At 41.0% G+C, this 21,546-nt stretch overlaps 1 protein-coding gene across 1 annotated transcript in view; it reads left to right on the forward strand.

The window, feature by feature from the left end:
- Positions 1-21,546, forward strand: part of LOC115364085 (voltage-dependent T-type calcium channel subunit alpha-1I-like) — a 170,393-nt gene that overhangs the window by 55,858 nt on the left and 92,989 nt on the right. Inside the window, exons 2-3 of the mRNA XM_030058506.1 lie at positions 8,253-8,364; positions 14,284-14,417. Of these exons, the coding sequence (XP_029914366.1) occupies positions 8,253-8,364; positions 14,284-14,417 (246 nt within the window). The remainder of the gene's footprint in view (positions 1-8,252; positions 8,365-14,283; positions 14,418-21,546) is intronic.

A 21,546-nucleotide genomic window follows, 5' to 3' on the forward strand; every position in this document is an offset into this window, starting at 1 on the left:
TATCTTGATGTGTGTTTTCCACTTGCCTTAGCCCGCAAGCTTACATATTTAAAATAGTCATTACATTATGATAATTCTCACCCCTAAGACTGCTACACCAAAATGGGCAAAACTTTATGATAACCATTATTAATAAATGTTCAATTGATAGTTAATTAAACATTAGTTAACAGTAATTTTAGTGTTAAAACTATAAATTTGTATTATACTGAGCTTGTTGATGGTGTGTTATGGTGTGTGCCATATCTGTGTTTAACATTGCTTGGTTATTTGGTGTGTATGTGTATAGTATTACTACTAATTAGTAAGTATTATTAATTATCATTTAATATCATTTATTATCATCGTTAATAGTAACATAAATATTAACTTAAGTTTAATGAACTATAATTTACCATTTATTGATGATGGTTATTAAAAGTGTTACTGCAAAATGTCTACATGGCGCTGCGAGCAGGGAATACAGCATTTTCATAAGCAGGCTGGCAAAATAAAATAGAAATGCACTCAGCTAATAAATTGGTTTCATGCATGCACCAGGGCTCTCAATTTTTACTTTTCTGTCTGGGATTCGATGATTAGAATAATTTGTTTTGTGTGTGTGTGTGTGTGTGTGTGTGTGTTTAGACGTTTGCTCACTGAGGAAGTGAAGAAGTAAGGTCAAACTGGGACTCTTTAGCTCTACCTTTCTGTTACAGGGGAATATCACACAGGTAGAAAGACAGACAGAGAGGAACAAAGAGAGAATCAGACACAAAGATAGAAAAAACAAACAAACAAAAAAAAAAAACAGACACAAAGTGAGGATTCCAAAGTGTTTCGTTAAAAAGTGAGACAGTGAGCTTGATAAAGTTGGATAGCCCCAAACAGTAAATGGATAAAAGAGGAGGGCAAGTGTCTTGACAAAATGTGTATTGACACAAAAAGACAGGCATAAAAATAGGTAGAGACAAGTGGAAAAGCAAAGAGGAAAGATGAGAAGAGAGTAAAGACAGAGAGAAGGGACACTGTCCACAGCCTGAGGGGATTAGATATAGATGCAGAGAGAGGAGCAGAGAGAGAGAGAGAGAGAGAGAGAGAGAGAGAGAGAGAGAGAGAGAGAACAACAGTAACTAACCCTAACCCTCACAATCAGACAGATGTGAGTTGAACAGCTTCCCTCCTTGGTGTGAGTGTTTAACATCAATAAATCATTACCACATTAATTAGTATAATTACACAGGGAAATTGCTTTATGGCACAGAATAGGAACAAGGCTGCTGTTCTTCCAGTGCAAATGAAGCTAAAGCTTTCAGAATTCCTTGCAGTGGCAGATGGTGGAATCACTGAAAGTATGTGGAAAAAATCACTTCCAATCAAATGAAAGACAAATGTAGCAATGCAAGTGGAGAGGAGTGGACATGTTAATGGGAATGCGATCCTCCCATTAACTACTGTTAACTCCAGGCAAGATGTCTTACCATCTGTAAGGAGGGGGGGGGGGGTTAGAGAGATGATGGTTCTTTCGTGGCTGGAGCAGAAATTAAATGTTCACATGTGGATAATTTCTGGCGTTTATTAACAAGCTTGGGTCATGCAACTATATGCTGATGTGGATACCATGATAATAACACCGATAGGCGGGTGAGACCTCACTTTATATCATTAGGTGACAAAATCTGCTGACTTTGTTATCCTAAACACATTAACTGTCCCCTTTTCAAAGAGATCATGCGCAGATCATATATAACTTGTTTTCCAGACTTGATGGCGCCAGTTCTCAGCCACAGAGTTGAGAAAAAACATATATGATGTTGAGAACATCATGGCCCTCTGACCTCTGGAAACTACAGTGGGTTTAGAGAGTATTAAAATAATACTAGTGTTCACTCAATACAAATCCATTTTGCAAATGAAACTGCCTGTCTGAATGTCATTATACACAAGATATTTAACAGTGTTACTTATTTGTCTTATTATTTTTGGGAGGGTGTGACAACCCAGGAGATTTACATTCACAGCCATGAGACAGAAATAAAGCCTAATGTCACACAGAGGTAGCTAACATTTTAAAATACTAAATAAAAAATAATGTCGGCAGAGTTCATTTTTACCAAACTGCAAACAGTTACCTTGACAAAAAGCAAGAAAACTGGGGTGTCCTGGTAGCTCACCTGGTAGAGCACTTAGGGTGCTTTCAGACCTGTCCCGTTTGGAGCCGTTGTTCCGAAACAGGGAGCGTTTCGCCCTAAAGATCGGTTCGTTTGGACATATGTGAACACAGCAATCGCGCTCGGATGCGGGACAAAACAAGCGAGCCGAGATCGCCTAGAAGAGGTGGTCTCGGCTCGATTCCATTCGAACCCTGGAGCGGTTCGTTTGCAGTGAGAACATAATCGACACAGCAACCGACACAACTCACTCATAACTGTGGTTCAGCCAGCGTCAGAGCCCATCTTCGTCGGCGATTCCTTGTCGCGGCCCGTCTTTTTCTCAGTAGATGCAGTATATTTTCCCTGCGCAGTTTTGATTCCCGGTAGAACGGGATGTTTTCCTCCGTTACAGAACACCGGTACATTCAGTAGCGGTTTTAGGCATGGGTGAAGCAGGCATTTTTTTTCATGTCATGTGGGGGGCGGCACAAGCGCAAAAAAAAGAAAAAAAAAATCATCAGCGCCGCTCACCTATCAGATCTGGCAGACCTGACCAGGTGGGCGCGGTACCAGCCGGTGCCGCGGCCAGCCCGCCTGATGCCGACCGGTGCCGTGGCCGGTGGCTTTTTATTCAAACAAGATTTTGTCCATATAAAAAGTAGGTAGGAGTAGTAACACGAAAGGGTGCAAGGCAGTAATTTCGCCTAGGGCGGCAACATGGGCAGAACCGCCACTGGGTACATTAACCACAGAAACACAGAGAAACAAACTAGCCACACACGCTGAAGATGCTCCATGGTTTTTGTTTTTTCCGGGGTAAGAACGGAAGAGGAAACTTCTTCTTTCGGGGTAATTTCTGACCAATGAGAGAACAGCTGGTTCGCGCATGGCATTTGTTTACAGCTTTGAACCGCTACAGACGGTTGCCCTGTGAACACAAACGCCCCAAACGAAAAACGAAACAACTGTATCGATTTAGCCCCTGAATCGGAACAAAGCAAACGGGCCACAGGTCTGAAAGCACCCTTAGAGTCCTGGCCACAGTGACCTGGGTTAAAACCCAATCCCGGACCATTTGCTGCCTTTTCTGTCTCTCTCTGCTGTTGTTGTCAAATAAATCAGAGATGCAAAAACAAAAAGAAAACTGGTATTTACCATAATCATTAACAAACGTATGCTTTGGCTAACACATAATACATGGATTGACTGTTCATTTGAACACTGCATCAGCACTGATCTAAAACTAAATTAACCTTAAATAACTGCAAATCATTCAGCGTCAGCATTGCCGGTTAATTAAGTTACGCATTGAAGATCAGTGTATTTAAATGAAATGTTATGTTTGATTTGAGTTTGTAGGGTTACTGGGAATTCTGAGACAAAGCAACATTATAATACTTTTATTGTCTGCAACATCTTGCTGGTCTATGCCTTTTGTGTCGTTTTTGCCCCCACTGTTGACTGTAAAGCAAGTAATGTAGTTTTAAGACGTCCAGTGAGACTGAATATATTTAATTTGCAGTATCTAGATGCAGTGCAGTGATGTCTTAATGGTATTGACTGCGGTTTGGGGAGGGTGTTGCTGAGGGATCCGTCCCGAACATGACAAACCGCCCCATGGGAACCCTGTGATGGAGAGAGAGGAGAGAGAACAGAGGGAGGGAGGAACAGGGAGCAGACAGGTGTAGTGCTATTGAAATTGTTTCAGCAGAAGCTAATGTTGATATTAGCAAGCCAACACTTTTGGCTTCCTGTCCACAGAAAAATGGCACTTTTGGTTACTGAAAATGCAAAACGCTCTTCAGAATGCATCACTCTCTCTCTCTCTCTCTCTCTCTCTCTCTTTTCTCTGTTTTCTTTTTGCCCTGTGTGCAAATGAACACAGTCCATTTTGATATTGTTGGCAACACCATATTTTGAATAATTTGCAATCATTTATAAGCGTCAACAGGAGCTCTACCTTGTTATTTGTCACTTCAAAATACTCACCCTTGTTTTTTGTCATCCAGCTCCATTTTCCAGGACATTTGTAGGCATATTTGTGCTTGCATTTGTAACTCAGTAATGTCAACAACCCTCTCATACCACTACTCAGCCTCTTTCACAGTCTGATATATTGGAGACTTGGACATTTTTGCATTTTCGTGTACAGAGATATTTCCAAAAATGCTCTTGTGTCGACAGATTTTGTTTTTCTAAAAACAGATAAATAAAGTGGTGTTTTCAAAAATATCCATATCCTTGTTGATATGGATGTTTGGGATGTTGTATCACTAAGTTGTCCAGTGGGAAGAACGACGGCTTGATGTCAGTCTTGAACCCCTTCAGCGCTCGGAGCTCTCTTCAGTGAGTCAGCGCTCACAGCCGAGGATCACTCTAGTCTTCCCCCAGGTTCTGTCACACACCTTCTTCACTCTTTTTGCCTTCTCCGTCAAAGGCTTCGTTTTGCATTTTATTGAAGTGGCTGCAGCTGTTGGGAGTTTTTTTTTTTTTTTTTTTTTAAAGCTGGTTCCACCATCTGCCATTTTGAGCAGCTCCGTGCAGTTCATTCAAAGTGAGGCAGTCTTCCTTCATGTTTTGGTTGAGACTCCTCCTTTGAATTGCAAGTAAATTCTGCACAGTTTTGTGGGAGGTCATACACGAGGACACTGAACACATAGAAACCAACACATAGGGTAAAACAGTTATACCTGTGATGGTCTCACTGTTGTATCGTCAATGTCCCATGCAATTAAACGTAAACTGTCAATGACCTGTTGAAGTAAATAATCCTCACATAGCAGCTTCAAGTGAACAGTTAAGTTAAATAGTGAAGCTCCAAAACAGGACCCCTCTCTTCGGTCTTTGTTCTCCCCCAAAGCGTCCTTGGTGTCAGACCCAGTTAGCACCCTCCCACGATGATTAAGGAGTGACATGGCCAGCCATCAGCTAGCGCTCTGGGATCTGGTGGGTGTGAGTCAGCAGGCTGCTGCTGCCTCTCCCCAGGAAGAGAAAGGTTAGAGGTCAGTGTGATGAAGAATTTTGAACACAAATCAGCACTGAGTCACTTGACATGTCAGTGCAGATACTGCTGATACTGTCCGGTTTGACAGGTTGAGGGTTTGCATAAGCATGCATGAAGGGTTTTTTGTGTAAAGTGTGGGGAGGAGGTTGTGTATGTTTTCTCTAGAGCCCCTTTGGAAAGATGTTAATTCTTAAGGACTGTGAAGAGTTAAATCTCTGAACTTTCAGATCCGTGGAAACACCAGGCCTGTGCTGCGCCAAAACAAGCACTGTGCAGAACCACAGTTTCAGTTCTTTGTCTTTGTATCTTGGTGTTTGTTTACAGCTCTGATAAGCCCCAAAAAGGTGTTCCTCCATGCCCTGTTATGCATATTTCTGTTAACTTTTTTTTTTTTTTTTTTTTTTTTTTGGTAGTTGCACTATGGGAGTGCTATACACACGTGCACACACACACACACACACACAGGCCTGATTGATTTTGCATTGCCTGTCGACATATAATATGTCCCAAAGTGTTTGCACTTGTTTTTACTGGAAGGGCCAAATTGGCCATCACTTGCTCTGTCATGCCAGGGAATGAATGAAAGGCAGAGAGTGAAGACAGAACTAGCAACTGGGAGAGCTGAAAAGATGGTGAGGCAGAAGAGCTGAAGAAAGGAAAAGAAAGAGCGCTATATCCACAAGGGGCGGATGTCGGGGGTGGCGGGATTTTTTTCCACCCATCATCATCTGATATTATTTCTCACTCTTTCACTGTGTTACCCCCAGAGAGCAGCGCTAAAGTGATAGCAGAGACAGACGAGAGGGGACTGGGGATGAGGAGACATACAGTGAAATGGAGAAAATGTGTGTGTGTCTGTGCATGTGTGTGTGTGTGTGTTTGTGAGAGAGAGAGAGTGAGAGAGAGTGTGAGAGACAGAATGTGTGTATGTGGGTGATCGCATATGTCTGAGTGGGAGAGAGAAGTCAAGTCAGAGACAAAGAGCCTTAAAGAGCAGGAAACAAGCTGACAGATAGAGGAACAGCTCGCAACACACACTCCTCCCACACCATGCCACAAGGGTTCACACGGTGCAAAGTTCAAAAGGACAAGCAACTACAAGCTCATTGTGTGAGGGGAAAAAAGCAAAATATAACAAAAAAGAAATGGTTAAGTCTTCTTTGGTGGCTCCGATAGAGAATAGGGCACAGAACTAAAAGAACATAAAGATTATGCTGCAAGCTTACGATAGCACAGAGGTAAAAAGCTGTAACATAGCTCTTAAGCCTCTGCATGACAATGACTCTCCTGCGCGCACACACACATTAACATACCCCCTATCCTCACATGGGCACGATAAATTGTGCATGTGAAATAGTATTAGCGTGTGCACCGAAATGACAGAGGCATAGCAACACGACACTGAGTGAAGGCCTTTGGGTGCACACTCTGCAACAGTAGATGTTCTCGAGGTGTAAACCAAGGCTCACGGTGCATCCCTGCTCTGCCTGGTGTGACATGTGGCTTCAGCATCGCAGGAGGAGCTGACAGGAGAAGAGAGAGGAGGAGACAGCTAGGGAGAGTGGAGGTCTTGTAAAAGAAAACCCATGGGTGAAGAGGCTTGTAAAATAGCAGCAAAAGCAAAATTGCTCATTATATTTTCACTCTGTGGGATTTGTTAATGACTGAATTTTAGTGTTTATGTGAATATATATTTGTCTTGTTTCATTTCAGAGGATGAATATTACAAACAGTAGTGGTCTACTCTTGCAGTTGTTTGAAGTTCATGCTTTAGCAAGGCCATGAAAAATAAATATTGAGTTAGGAAACACTGTTTTCTCATTCTATGCATTTTAGACATCTTCATGATTCCTTCAAAGAGGACATGCAGAATAACATCTGGCATTGGCTCCTTTTGAAAGTTTTGAAAGTTTTTTTTTCGTTATGCAAAAAAAAAACAAAAAACAAAAACATTTTGTTTGCTAACTATAACATACACACCCCCAAACCCCACAATATTCTTGTAATTTAATTTGTTTTGAAATTTGATGTATTCAGTTGTAACTATTTGAAATTTATGATTTTGTTTTTGTTGCCTATTGTAATTTTGTTGTGTTATTTCCAGGCCGCCATTGCAATAGAGAGCCTTTCTATCTATCTATCTATCTATCTATCTATCTTCTCAAACATCATAGACGGTGTCCTTACTGTCCCAGTTGCAGCATGTACATATGTAATCGCAGCGTCATGGGTCCAAATGTATTTCATGACTCATGACCTGTGTCATATGTCACCCCTCTCTCTTGCACATGGCATCTTCCCTGCTGTTCTCCACTGTTTGCTGTGCTGGGTTGTGTTCAGTGGAGCAGAAGTGCCTGTGAACATAATATTACAAAAAAAGGATGCTGGCAAACACTTTTCACCCTAATTTTCCTTGATTAAATGCACTCTGGCAGAGTGGCAGCTGTGTAGCCTATGACGTGTCCTGCGCACGCTGTGAGTGAGTCAGTCACACATGCAAAGACCACCATGTGTGATGTGAATCAGTTTGTTTCCGTACTTGCTTGTACTTTGGGGAATAAACATGTTTCTTACAAATGATATAAGTTTTAGGCTCAAGAGAAGAAATCTTTGTTTCTTTTTTTTTTTTCTTATTTTGAAAACACTGATGATTTTATGCTCAAAAATGATTCTGTCTGATAATTATTCAGATAATACTCAATCGTATCATATGATGACTTCTACTTTTCGTGACAGGAGCCTTTTTTCAAAGAAGGTGTCACATTATTAAAATGTGGATATCTCATTTCAAAACGAAACACGGTGGTTGAGCTGCGAGACAGTGATCTTCATGATGGAAAATAAACACCTAATATAGCCAGCTAATAATTCTCATCCATATTTAGTTACATTCCAAAATGAGAATTTCAGGTAGCAGTTGCTCTTTTCACAAGATAATTGACAACACAAATGCAAAACAAAACACTCTAATGCATTCTATGGGAGAATATTTGGTGTATTGTATTATGGACATGCAGTGTTATTGAAGTGAACTCCTCATCTACACCTTAAAAAATGTGTGTGCCTGTGTATTTCCCTCCAACTGCTATGCTCCTTAACCCCAGTCTTGTTAATACATGGTTCGAGAGGATTAGCATCATGGTGATCCTGCTCAACTGTGTGACACTGGGCATGTACCAGCCCTGTGAGAACATCGACTGCACTTCTGACCGCTGCCAGATACTGCAGGTACTGTACACCCCCGCTCTGTGTGTGTGTGTGTGTGTGTTCATGTCTGTGTGTGTGAGATAGAGGTTGACAGCATACCATGTCAGCACAATGATGAAATTTAACGTTGTGTATAACAGTGCCTATCCACTTTAATTAAATGCAATTCAGTTAAGTTCAGCTGAGTTAATTTCATTTCATTCAAATCAGTTCAATTCAGTTCAGACATTACATAGACACCATTAACAAATTTAATATTGAGCTGTTATATAATAACAAAATGTCCATTAGAATCACTAGTTATGATTGAATCTGCAATATTCTTTATCATTTGTACAGTAATGCCACTGCTCTTCAGGTTATGGTACAATTTGGTGACCTTACTGTTAAGGCAGGCTAGCAGTATTTCTCTGCAGGAGGAACTGCTCTCTTGGCAAGGAGGGAGTTGGGATTTTTTATTTTGTTTCAGTTAATTATCAAGGTTTGCTCAGGAAGCGCACCTCATTCTCAGCATCATTTATCATAAAATGAAGAATTCTGTTTTGCAATCATGTTTTCTCATTGCTGCTTCTTGTGAGTGATCCCAAAGCTAGTGACAATCATTGTCTTCTGATTTGACAGCTGGAATAAAGACTACTACAATGCACTTCCCTATATTACAGCCAAACATCATTAAAATGTATTCTGTGTTTTGGTTTTGTGCCAAAATACAAAATAACATTTTCTGTTGTTTGGTTTTCTCATTGATTCTGTTTGTAAGCAGGGGCTGGTGTAAAGTGGCGTCGACTGGTGGATTCATAATTATCAGTATCAACTGAGTCAAGCTCAGTGTGCAGCTATGGGATTATACCTGCTTCCATTTAATTAAGTTTTTTTCCGCTGTGACAAGAATGAAGATCGTCTCAACTCTGTGTTCTTCTATATTTGGGGCTTCATCTCTCAAACAGTGTAGCTGTGTTGATCTGAGTTGTCCTGAGAAGATACATGATCAAATAAAACCCTTAGCCTAAACTGTATGTTAGAGATGCACCCGAACCCAAACCCACATTCGGAAAGTAACAAATTATGGCTTTCTGATTAATAAATTACCTTCCTGAACATTTTTTCTAATCCTAATTATTTTGCGCCAAAACATATACAAATACAAATAGTCATTCTTCCGCACGACTGCACTGAATATGAGTTGTGTTATTTTGTTTCTCTACTGCACAGAAACCTTTTAGTGCCATCCTAAACACTTGACGCAGTCGCACACAAAAACATTCTCTCTCTTTCTTTCCCCTCTATACCCTCCCTCCATCTCTTCCCCCACATCACTCATCATCTCAGCTTTTCTCCCTCCGCCTTTTTCCAACACCATCTTCATGTCTCCCTCTGTTCCTTTTCCAGCTCTCTCCCTGTTCCCCACCATCCTACACTCTCCCTCTCTCCTCTCTCTTACCTCTCTATCCTCTCTGTTTCTCTAACAAGCATATTGTCTCCCCAGGTAGTGTGAGGGGTCCTGTTCTGGTGGTTGCTAATGGTAACAGGAGGGATTTTGCTGACAGGGCTTAGAGAATTAGAGAGTGGCCCTCAGCAGCACTTGCATGCTTCCCTGGCCTGCTGTGAAATATCCCGTCCTCGCTTCCTGAAAGAAGCACACAAAGATAATGCACACTTAGCTGCAAAATCCGTGCACATAGTTGACGCAGACACACACACACACACACACACACACACACACACACACACACAGACACAGACACACACATGCTGTATGGACATTCACGTGCACATGCATTAGCAGGCACACATACCAAACATTGACATAGACAATCCCAGTTACTGTATAATCATCCAATCCCACAACTAACAAGTGTTTGTTATTGTGTGTGGAATATGACTTAATTGGATTGGGACTTGGTTCACAGTTAAAGCTCACAAGACTTATCAAATCAGTTGTCACCTGTTTGCCCTTTTTTAATAGAGCTGCTAATGCGCTAATAACACACAGACATATTAAAGAATGATTGTGTCAGCCATTAAGAATTATTTGCCTGCTGCATCTGTGTGTGTGTGTGTGTGTGTGTGTGTGTGTGTGTGTGTGTGTGTGTGTGTGTGTGAGTAAAAGGGAGAAAGGAAGAGATGAGAGATACACTAGAGAGAAAGTCACAGTACTATGTGAAATGAACCTTTCTATCTTAATGCCTGTAGTCTATACAGTTAAACCTCTTTGCCAGTCACTCATTCCACTTGCCAAGAATCCTGCAGCTGAGATGCATACACACATACACACATATAACACCTTTTTAACTGCAGTCCCAATGACCTACTTACCATGCAAAATACACACAATGGCAGCATATGAAGTAGCTATCAGAACTGGCTCCTTCTTCAAATCATGAAACAACATCACCCTCTTTGCAAATCACACCAATGATGGAACCTGATAGCCTGATTGAAGAGGAACTCGGTGATAGTGACAAGTGACTATGATGAATTCATTCCACATTTATTCAGAGCGGAGTGCAGCGGGGATTCGACTGATACAGCCAACACTGAATTACATGTGTTGCACACAGGCTGCATTATTTATCAAACATCATTTAAACAGCATGTGAGACTGATCTTCTCCTTTTCCCCATTGGATGCCGCCAACCCCATGCGCTGATGGTGTGTTTGTAGAGTGCGGGGTGGAACCCACATGCGGGCTTCAAATGCATTACAAAGTGCAGGGATGCTCAAAGATACACTCACAGTCATGCTCACACAAACTGCAAAAAGAAAACACATAGACTGACAGGAATGTCTTCATGCACATGCTCTCACGTACACATGCATGCTGATGCATACATACATGGATGCTCATTTGGGCACACACCCACAAGAGCAGAAATATATACAAACTAAATCCCTCCTTCGCTTTCAGAGAACCTGGCCCTGATAAATGACATTTTACTGAGGACAACAGCAGCAAAAATGAATAATCACATACATCCTTTGTCTACTGGGTGACATTATAATCTATAGGTATAGTACTGGTCTTCTGTGGCAAGCTGTTTTTACATTTAATAGCTAGGTTTGACTGTCTGCAGTTAATATTACAGATATCCATAACAACAGTTTGACTAGTCGGACTTACACTGTGACTCGTCAGAAATTTCATTCAGTTTCATTCTACAACATCAGACTAGTTAAAACTTAATTTAGATATCTAAAAATGTAGATATCTTGAATTGAGGGGAATTAAAGATATCTTGAACTGGCACTGCGACGAGTGAGAATTAAATTGTAGGTATCTGAAACTGGAATTATGACTAGTCATAGTTCAGTTGTAGATATCCAAAATTCACATTACGGCTATCTACAACTAAATTTTAGATATCTGTAATGAGAAACACCATACACTTGAATCACAAAAGTGATGTCATTTGTCCTATGAGGAATGTCATTGTGGATATGTGAAATGTTCTTTTTGATGAAGAAGAATCAAATTATGGATATCTGCAGTACATATCCAGTGTAGATATTAAATGTTAAAATGGCTGGCCATAGTCCTCATTTCCTGTTAAATACCCCTCAGAGGAGCCCGGGCAGCTTGTGTCTCACGAGGTTCAAAGAGGCCTATTAAGCTGAAATCTCAAAACAAATTAGAAAAAGAAAGAGACCCACTCAGGCATACACACACACACCTACACATGCACATATTCTGCACTCTGCATATTGAAATTTAACCCCGTTCTAGTGCAGATGATCGAGAAAATAGCAAAGCCTGAGCTTCTTCTCAAATTGAATCCATCACACTCTTATTTTTATTTCAACTATAGATAGAAAGATGGAGCAGCCTTTATATTCTGTGCTAACCCAACCACTATTGAACAGAGTGTCTGTACAACGACATTGACATTTTCCCTTCCTCCGCCTGTAGCTCCCGCTCTTTTTGTCTAAACTGTCTCTTGGCTGTAGCTATTTATGACTTGGAAAGAGAAGACTGTGTGCCACAACCCATACAGAAGCAGAATGAAATTACAAATGTGCAAAGTCCAGTTTAGCTTTTTGCTATGTAGCCTTTAGCTACACTGCACCATTTTTGCAACTGCTCATTAACACTGAGTTCAAAAGCTCTGGCTGTCCCCTCCAGCTGAAGCACATGACCCTTGGCTATCCAAGTGTACCACATGCCGCTGTTTTGCAGCAGTGCAGTTAGCTTTCAGCCTCTACATTGTAATTTCTCACAAACAAGAACCTAAAAATAAGCATCAACCTTTAAACACTTGTGGAAACTTGCAGTGTTTCTGTTGGTGTTGAGCACACAAACTCTTAGTTGAGCAGTGTAGGGCAGAAATCAGTTACGAAGGTGTTTTAACCTTGTACATAATTTACTGTCAGGATGGAAAACGTTTGTGCTTTAAATTGCTCATTAGATGGAATGATATAATGAGTAACCTTGACTTGTCAACTTAATAATTAACTTTAAGTTGCTTAAATTGCTGTCTCCGTTTGTGTGTGTTATGTGTACATACATGCCTCTGCCAGTGTGATGTACAGTACAAAATGATACCAGACAAGACATAAGATGTTTGATGTGAACCCACCTACACTGCAATAGATGAGAGGAGAATCATGTGAACAGGAGAAATAAACTGAGGGAGATTGAGGACAAACCTCAGCGCAAACAAAGAAGCAGGGAAAAAGAGACACCAAGAGATGAGTGGAGGAGAGAGAGAGGGAGAGAGAGAGAGAGAGAGAGAGAAGAAATGATTCCCATTGTCTGCCATGTCCCGCTTACATTATTATGTTCAGATCACTAGCTAAACTTCCCATTGTATTTTCAGAGCAAAAGTCTGTCCCAGTGTTTTGCCCCCTGGCTGTATGACTGTGTTTGCTGTCTTTTTATATATTCTTGCTACATATAACTCAAGCTGTTGCCTCTTGACTTTCAAGGCTTTGCAATTCAGAATAGGCTGCAGAGGCCACAGCTGCTTGCTAATAAATCATAGCTCATGGATTAATCTTTTGATATAGGCAAGGTTTTTTATTCCAAAATCGTGGCAGCCACTCTAACCTTTTGCACACATGCTGGCTTACACACACACACATACACACACACACACACACACACACACATAGACACAAATGCATAAACACACATATAGATAGTCTGTATAGTTCTCCATCAGACATTCAAATTACAACACGAACATCAGATTAATAACATAATGGCAATTCATTTTCAGAAACCATTAATATTGTACTTTGATTGTCTTTATCTCAAGCAACAGCCAACAGTGCTTTCATGCAGGCACACACACACACACACACATGCAGGCAAAGGGTCTTGATCAGACATCATTCTTCAGTACATGAATGTGCCATTTGCTTATTCGTGGTTCTGTTAAAAGGCTGTTTGAACAGAAAAGAGCTGATTTGATCAGTCTTGTGAGATTTGGGGAGGCTGGGAACCAGTCACACCTAAAAAGAAGTGTCTAAGTAGCCTTTGCAGGGTGGAAAATGGAGGGTCGCGGGTGGGGTAGACATTAGATCAGCACTGAAAAGCAGTTAGACGCTTGAGAGCTGTGCATGCATACCAATCTGTGTGTCTGTCTCACAATCTGTCTCTTGTCTTTCGTTTTGTGTGTTGCTATCAACTGAAATCACTTTGGGCCTCTTCAGACCGTTTCTGATGAGCAGCAGTTATCAGCTAAGGGCTGAACCCAGCTCTTCATGCCTTCTAACCAAGGGAATTAGCCCTCAACACAAATGACAAGTGTCTCTAGTTGGCTGGGGAACTGGTTTGGAAAAAAATCAGAAGGCTTTGTCACAACAGATTGAGCCATATAATCTCACAAAAAAAAAAAAAGGAAACAGACATGACTAATGTGTGTAATGCAATTTTTTTTTTTCAGTCTTTTATTCTCTGTCTCAAATCTGTATGCCTCTCTCTCTTTTTCTGTTTCCCAGGCCTTTGATGCATTTATCTACATCTTCTTTGCATTGGAGATGGTGGTGAAGATGGTGGCTCTGGGGATCTTCGGACGTCGCTGTTACCTTGGCGACACCTGGAACAGGCTGGACTTCTTCATCGTCATGGCTGGGTAAGCACCCCTATCATGTCAGCGTTAAGTATCCAGCTACTCACGTCTGCCTGTCACAATGTTGACTGAGGGTTTGGATGGAAATAGGGCTCTACAGGATCAGTGACCCTGTCAAACACAGGAAAAAATCATTTCTTGTCGTGACAGAATCAGTTTCCAAATCTGCTTTGTCATATCATCGTTTTACATCAGTCAATACAGTAGTGATACTCAATACAACATAATAATGTTTATAGTGAGGAAGCTAGCAAGAATCAAACATACCGTGACACACGATGCACATGCTAATTCACAAGCTTCAGTAAAGTTGATGTGATGAACTGACCTTTTTATTATTATTAGGCCAATATTTTTATCAAATAGCAATTGTTCACAAGGCTGACTTTCAACAATGCTTGAATTTTGTATTCATTCATGACTGCCACAGTAGTATTTATCCAGAATAAGCTATTTATTCTGCAAAAAAAAAAAAGTCACACTGACTGTTTAGGGACAAAGAGCACTCACAAAGCCTGTAAAAGTTCACTTCTCCTTTTAATGCTTACATTTTAAATGGCAGCAGGATTTTCAGTTTGGATCTGTCTGTAAAAGTTTAAGTGCTAGTCACACAGCCATGGACCTGTCACATTGTTTTCACAGAAACCTGACCGCTTCCCCTTTGTCAGCCAGAGCTGATAAATTTAGGGACCTTGCTTGCTGCGACAGTGGAGCACTGCAGTTTACTTGTTTACATCACAGCAGAAGGCAGAATATGCTTTAAAGTGCTCTGATGTGTGACTTGTATCATATAGTGGCCATCAGACCATCCCCATCATACAGTTAAAATCCTGCCACCAGAGAAGTGTCATCAAGCACTGTCATTCCCAAGTTGAGCCATATGGTGACCACCCAAATACAAGCAGACAGATCATAAGGGTATACATTGTGTTTCACGGGGGGGTCCTTATGTGAGTTTTGAAGCATGAGGCAGTGCATAGGTAACAGAGATCATAACAGTACTGTGCGCATGCTGTAAGGTATCCTGTTGTGCAGTGCAACAGTATGGGAGCCATCTTACTAGCATGCAGTTGTAAACCAGCGGCATCTATACTTCGATGATTTTATGTGTATCCGGTTATAACAGGACATCTGGGCAAGATGTAATTTGGGGAGGAACCCTTAAAAAGTGTCAATCAATTGGTTATCAATTAGAAAGAGAGACACAGGTTTATTTGACTGAATGAGAGGAGGGGAAGGATGGTTCAAGAATTTATGAAAAGTGATGTGAGTCCATTTCGTGTAGACTTTAAAGACCCCATGAAATGGACTCTTAACTTTCAAAGTCCAACCCAATAGGATATTGGTTTGAGAGAGAAACAGTTTTATTTGAGGGGTGAGGTGGGTGACAGAGGATGTCTAAAGATTTGTTGGGGTTTTATGCCGAAATTTCGCTGAAATTTTAATTTACACCCACTCTTGCAGGATGATGTCACTATTTAAGATAGAAGACGTAGAAATCATGTGAGGTCATTCCTAGGGGACATTAAGGCCTGGTTCAGACTTCAGGAAAAGCAGAATTGTTTCTCAAATCAGATCTTTAAATCAGACTGTCCTCATTCTTATTTGCAAGTGATCAGGTCATATTTGTGTGTCCAGACATCACCAAACTGATCTGAATGGGTTCCTGTGGAAACGACATAGGCGCCAGTAACTACATACGCTGCTAATGTGGCTTTGCAACATGGAAGCAGGAGAAGAAGCCTCCTCCTAATGTGCCAGCAGACATTTAATTTCAGCGTCTGTCCATGGACCGTTGTTCTCTGCGTTGTGCTTATTGTTCTGCTAGCAGCAGCATGGGTTCCGCTCAGCCGCTCTGAGGCACTTCCATCACTGTGGATTTGATGTTGCTGCTGTGTGTCGTGTGACGTGAACGACAGTTTGAAATCCAATTTTAGTGGCCAGGGTATCCGGCCTGGGACGCATCAGTAGAAATCCGATTGGAATCGCATTTCAAACCACCTCCCAATGTGGTTTGGATCTGACTTGCAAAAATCACACTTCATGTGGTTTTTGGCTGTCTAAAATCAATTTGGATAAAATCTTGATACACCAAAAAAATTGGGTTGACAGTCTGAAAAAGGCCTACATATTGTTAGTAATGTGAGAAACTCATCAGTAATTCATCAAAGTGAATGGCAAGGATGTTGAAGCTTTGGACTCAGAACTGTATTTTAAGTGAAAGTACAAAGAGTTTTGTGAAGAGATGAAGGAAAGGAGAAAAAAGGGAAAAAACTACGAGTTCAAGGGAAGGGTTTCTGAAAGACATTCACTGCAGACACATGCATGGCACGTGCATACAAGGACACGGGTGTACATGCACATACACAGGCATGCACACACACTTAATTGATGTTTTCAGCGTGTTCTGCCTGCTCTGACAGGGTTTCTATCAACCTTAGGCAGCACATGCACACATGCACCGATGAGGCAAAGACGAAAGCACACACACCTGCTCAAAGCACCTGCAGTGAACAAAGTGACATGAAGGCCTCAGACATGGACACAAAAAAGCAAAGGTGATTGTATATGTATGTGTGTGTGTGTGTGTGTGTGTGTGTGTGTGAGCGTGTATGTGTGTGTGTTTGTGTGTTAGAGAGAGATGGCTAGAGAGAGTGGTTGGTAAAATAGCAGACAAAGAAAGCTTGAGCAACAGACTTACCACTCTAGGTAGAGGAACATTAATCTTCATTTGAGCTGAATCAGTTTATCCTCAGTGGATGGTCACACTTTCTTTGTATGTGTGTGTGTGTGTGTGTGTGTGTGTGTGAGAAAGAGAGAGTGTTGTATGCATGTGAGTGAGTGTGGAGCACAATATGAGATTACAGTCTGTCAGCTTATGCTTTTTGAGTTTGTTTAGTGAGTGTGTGTGTGTGTGTGTGTGTGTGTGTGTGTGTGTGTGTGTGTGGCACAATATGAGATTACAGTCTGTCAGCTTATGCTAGTTGTATTTGTTTAGTGCGTGCATGTGTGTGTGTGTGTGTGTGTGTGTGTTTCTGTGTGTGCACACTTGAGAACGCCTCAGCCTTCGTTTCCTCTTGGCAGCTTCCATTAGATTAGCGTCTCGGCTAATTGCAGAAGGGCAGTGCCAGCCTTGCCAGGCCAAATCACAGCTGACAGTCTGTGTCTATAAGCTCCATGTCTGTTACTGAAGGGTGCTAGCACTTCTCTCTCTCCTCCCTCTTCCCTCTTTTTTCTCTTTCTTTCTTTTTCTCACGCCTGGATGGACCTCTCCTCCTGTCACCCTACCGCCACCCCCTTACCCCTTACGGACCCCATACACATCAGGCGCTCACCCAGACAGGCTTTTAAAGGTGATGAAGCTTCTGCTCCGTAGCCCTATGGCCTCATCGACTGTGTAACTTGTGTAAATATTATTTTAATTAAATCGTCTCCACTTAAACATACATCCTCTCTGGTATCTGCTGTAATAATGGCAAAATTAGCAGCGTGTATCCTTGCATGTCTCTTGATTTAGAGACGAGGCATGACTCTCAGAAGGTCTTTCTCACCTTCTGTGTTTATACTACTGAAGGACTACTTAAAACCATATTTTCATTTGGTAAAACAAATGCTAAAGGACTTTACTTTTGTACTCTGAGCAAAAGTGGGTCTCATTCCTGGTTGAGGTCCTTATAGTTAATAGGCTGTTCTTTAACTCAACCTTAGTGAAAAAAAAAAAAAGTCTCATTACATTATATCTTGTCCCCTGGTTCTTCCTCAGCTGTGATACATAATTAGACAGGCCAGTGTGAGAGTGCTTTGTAGCTGTACTTTTTGGCTGAGCCATTAAAGTCAGCAGGTTCAACAACTGATCACAGCCTTCATTATATTCCTGGAATAACGTTGTCTCTTCACCAAGGGTGGCAAGGAACTAAGGACATTTAATCTAGTAAAGCTGAAGGTAATGACCCCCTTTTTTGATTTTTTTTTCTTTTTATTGTACTTTTGACTTCACTTCATTTATCTGACACCTCTAGTTACTAGTTACTTTGTACAAGATTTCACACGCAAAACATTAAATATTATGCTTTGATGGATTTGAAAGCCAACAGTATATTGAGCAGTCAGACAAATGACATTTAAATACCTCTTACAGGATAAAGCATCAGTAAGGGACTGTTTCTTCATGCTGGCCACTTTTACTTTTGACAGCACATTTTACTGCCAATACTTCTATACTTTTATTTAAATAAAGTATGCATGCATATAAGCATACATTGAACACGTAATATACGTGGAACATTTGCAGAACAAATGTGCTGCAGAATGTATTTTTTTGCTGGCTACACTGCAGCACACATACGATGCAGGGCTGTGCAATAAGTAATTGGCAAAACAATACAATCAGTGAGTGCTGGGTTTGGGATTGTGTGGGGTTGCATCTTCAATTTATTTTCCCAGCACAGCACTGTGAAATTTAAACTTTTTCACAGTTTGCATGATAAGAGTAAGTTAATATCTACAAGTTACTAAGCAACCACCAGCTGGCACTGGCAAAATAAATGCCGACATGGTGATCAAAACGAATGCTGACAGTGTGATCAAAGCCAGAACCAACAATTATGACCCATTTCTGTGTAAAAGGGCCACACACATTGCATAAAAAAGAAGACTGGTCTGCTTTCATTTTTATAGGGTGGATCTCTGAGGTGCATAGGCATCACTTATTCGCTGCTCTCATTTATTTATTTTATTAATGGAGGCGTAGTGTTGCACCTTCCACTCCACAAATGGTCTGCATACATGTTCAATGTAGCCAAGGCATAAGGCATGAATGTTTTAGAATAATTGTCTATGTTTTGAAAAACCTAAACATCAATGGCCTAAACTGTGTTTCAGTGTGTACTTTACAGATACCTCGCTGTAATAGTCATTCAGATTAGATTTTACATCATATTCTTACACTAAGTTTTTTACCAGTGCACATTGATGAGATTTTGATGAGGGCATCATGTGGAATTGACAGCATTCCAATTGTCCTGAGTGAATTGGGAAAATTGACAAACTATGAGGCAATGGCTCATCAACAGCGGTCACAAAATCTGATTTTGTCATTTGCTGTTACTCTAGATTCAAGACCCACTCATATAGTGTAGCCTATAGGCAAATGAAGCATAATTTCCACCATACCAGCAGTTCTTTCCTTTTCTTCGTCTCCTCTGCTTGAGGGGCCTCTGAACTCACTATATCTACCCTGGTTTGGCTCTGGAACGCTATATCTCATATCCACATAACCATACACATGCACACTTACATAGACACACACACACACCCCAGAAACATACTGTAAAAGCATGAATAAGATGAAGGGCTGTGAGTAAAAAAAGGGGAAAAAAAAAAAGATTGTGAAACAGAGAGAACAATCAGAGAGAGGAGGCTTGCGGCAGCCCGATAATTACCCTCCCAAACATAGTGGCCTGATTGATGTGAACGAGAAAAGGCACTTCTCTCCCGAGCACACACACATTCACACACACAACCGACTCAATGGCTGACACAGGCACCCACACCTCTGGTATTCTGTCCTTTTCTTCCACTGTTTTCTCTGGTGCTTGCTGCCCTCTCTGTCCTTTAAATGCAACTTGCTGGCTCTAAGATGCCCTGTGCATTTCACTGTAAAAACATATGAATGTACTGTAGGGATGATTCACTACTGCCTACTTTTGAAAGCAGAGCGGGTGTCATCTGTTTGTCACAGTCATCCTGTACTTGTCCTGCTCTTACACCATAAAAACAATCCCCCAGTGTTTGTGTGCACACGCTCACTAATAGACGTTTCGATTGTTTTAAAACTCCCCTCTGCCTCTTTAGCCCTCTGTTCTGTTCAGCTCCGTTTCAGCAGCCCACATCTAGTCATTAGAGCTAACACTGCTACTGTAATGTTTTAGTCTGGTTTTAATACCACCAGCAGCTTCAACTGAAAAGGCCTGGCCCCAAAACAACTGTTTCCCTCCTCTCTATACTGTGACATTTTCATCAGGCTGCAGCTTGGCATTTCTACACCTCAGACTCCACTGGGAAGAGAAAATTGGTTTGGGACGTGCCTGAACACGTGTCTGTATACACTGTCACAGAAATGCAGTCTTTCTAATGTGGGACTTAAGAGCTTTAATCTAGACTGTAAAGGCCCATGCACACCTTCAGTTTCTTGTAGACAGGTGCATAGGAGGAAATGTTCATATAGGGAAGAGAAGGGAGACTTCTGCACACTGTCCTTATACTTTCAATAAAGTTTATCAATTATACAACATTTTGGTTTTACCTGATGAACGTCTCAGACAGAAACATTGTATATTTAATAAAGTCTAAAGACAATGTGCAGGAATTCTCACTTATGAGCTTTAAGACCTGAAAAATTAATGGTTAATGATTAATTAATGATTAATGGTTTTATGGAGAACAGTAATAGTAGACATGAACAATAGAAATTCAATAGATTTGCATGCCCTGTTCGGCAAGGACCATTAATAATTAGTACAGTTACAGTACATTAATGAATGATTAATAAGCTGTAGTGACTAGGGGTAAAATGATCGGTTTGTAAGCTTCATCTAACAGCTGCCTCAAATAGTTATTGCTACAATGGAAAAAAAATGTACAAACTGAAACATTCACAGTCTTGTGGATACATACATTTGTAATAATAATGTAATAAATAAATACATTTCTATTTATGCTGATGTAATAGCAGACACACAAATGTTACTCTCTTTAGTGCCTCCTGCCAAGCATTTCCATTTAACTTATTAAACAGCAGAAGTAAAATTCTAACCTGGACCAATCAGCGTCCTGTAAGGAACTACAGACTTGGATTAGCCGATGATGACACAGAGAAGCTGCAGTGAACTGAACCAGAGGACAGAAACAACAGGTCATCAATGTCAATTTCCAGCAAGACTCGTGCACCAATATCCTAACAAGCGAGCAATATGCTCACCAATATCCTTGCTGACGTTCACCATTACAGTTGCTGCTGTTTGTTCACTCTCATGCTACAGCATTAATATGGTTCATTTGAGTTAGCTAATGATAGACAGATGACTGATCCAATCACCTGTTAAATATTTATGTGAACGCCCATTGCTGCTGC

The sequence above is a fragment of the Myripristis murdjan genome, chromosome 8 (assembly GCF_902150065.1).
Source record: "Myripristis murdjan chromosome 8, fMyrMur1.1, whole genome shotgun sequence".
Lineage (NCBI taxonomy): Eukaryota > Metazoa > Chordata > Actinopteri > Holocentriformes > Holocentridae > Myripristis > Myripristis murdjan.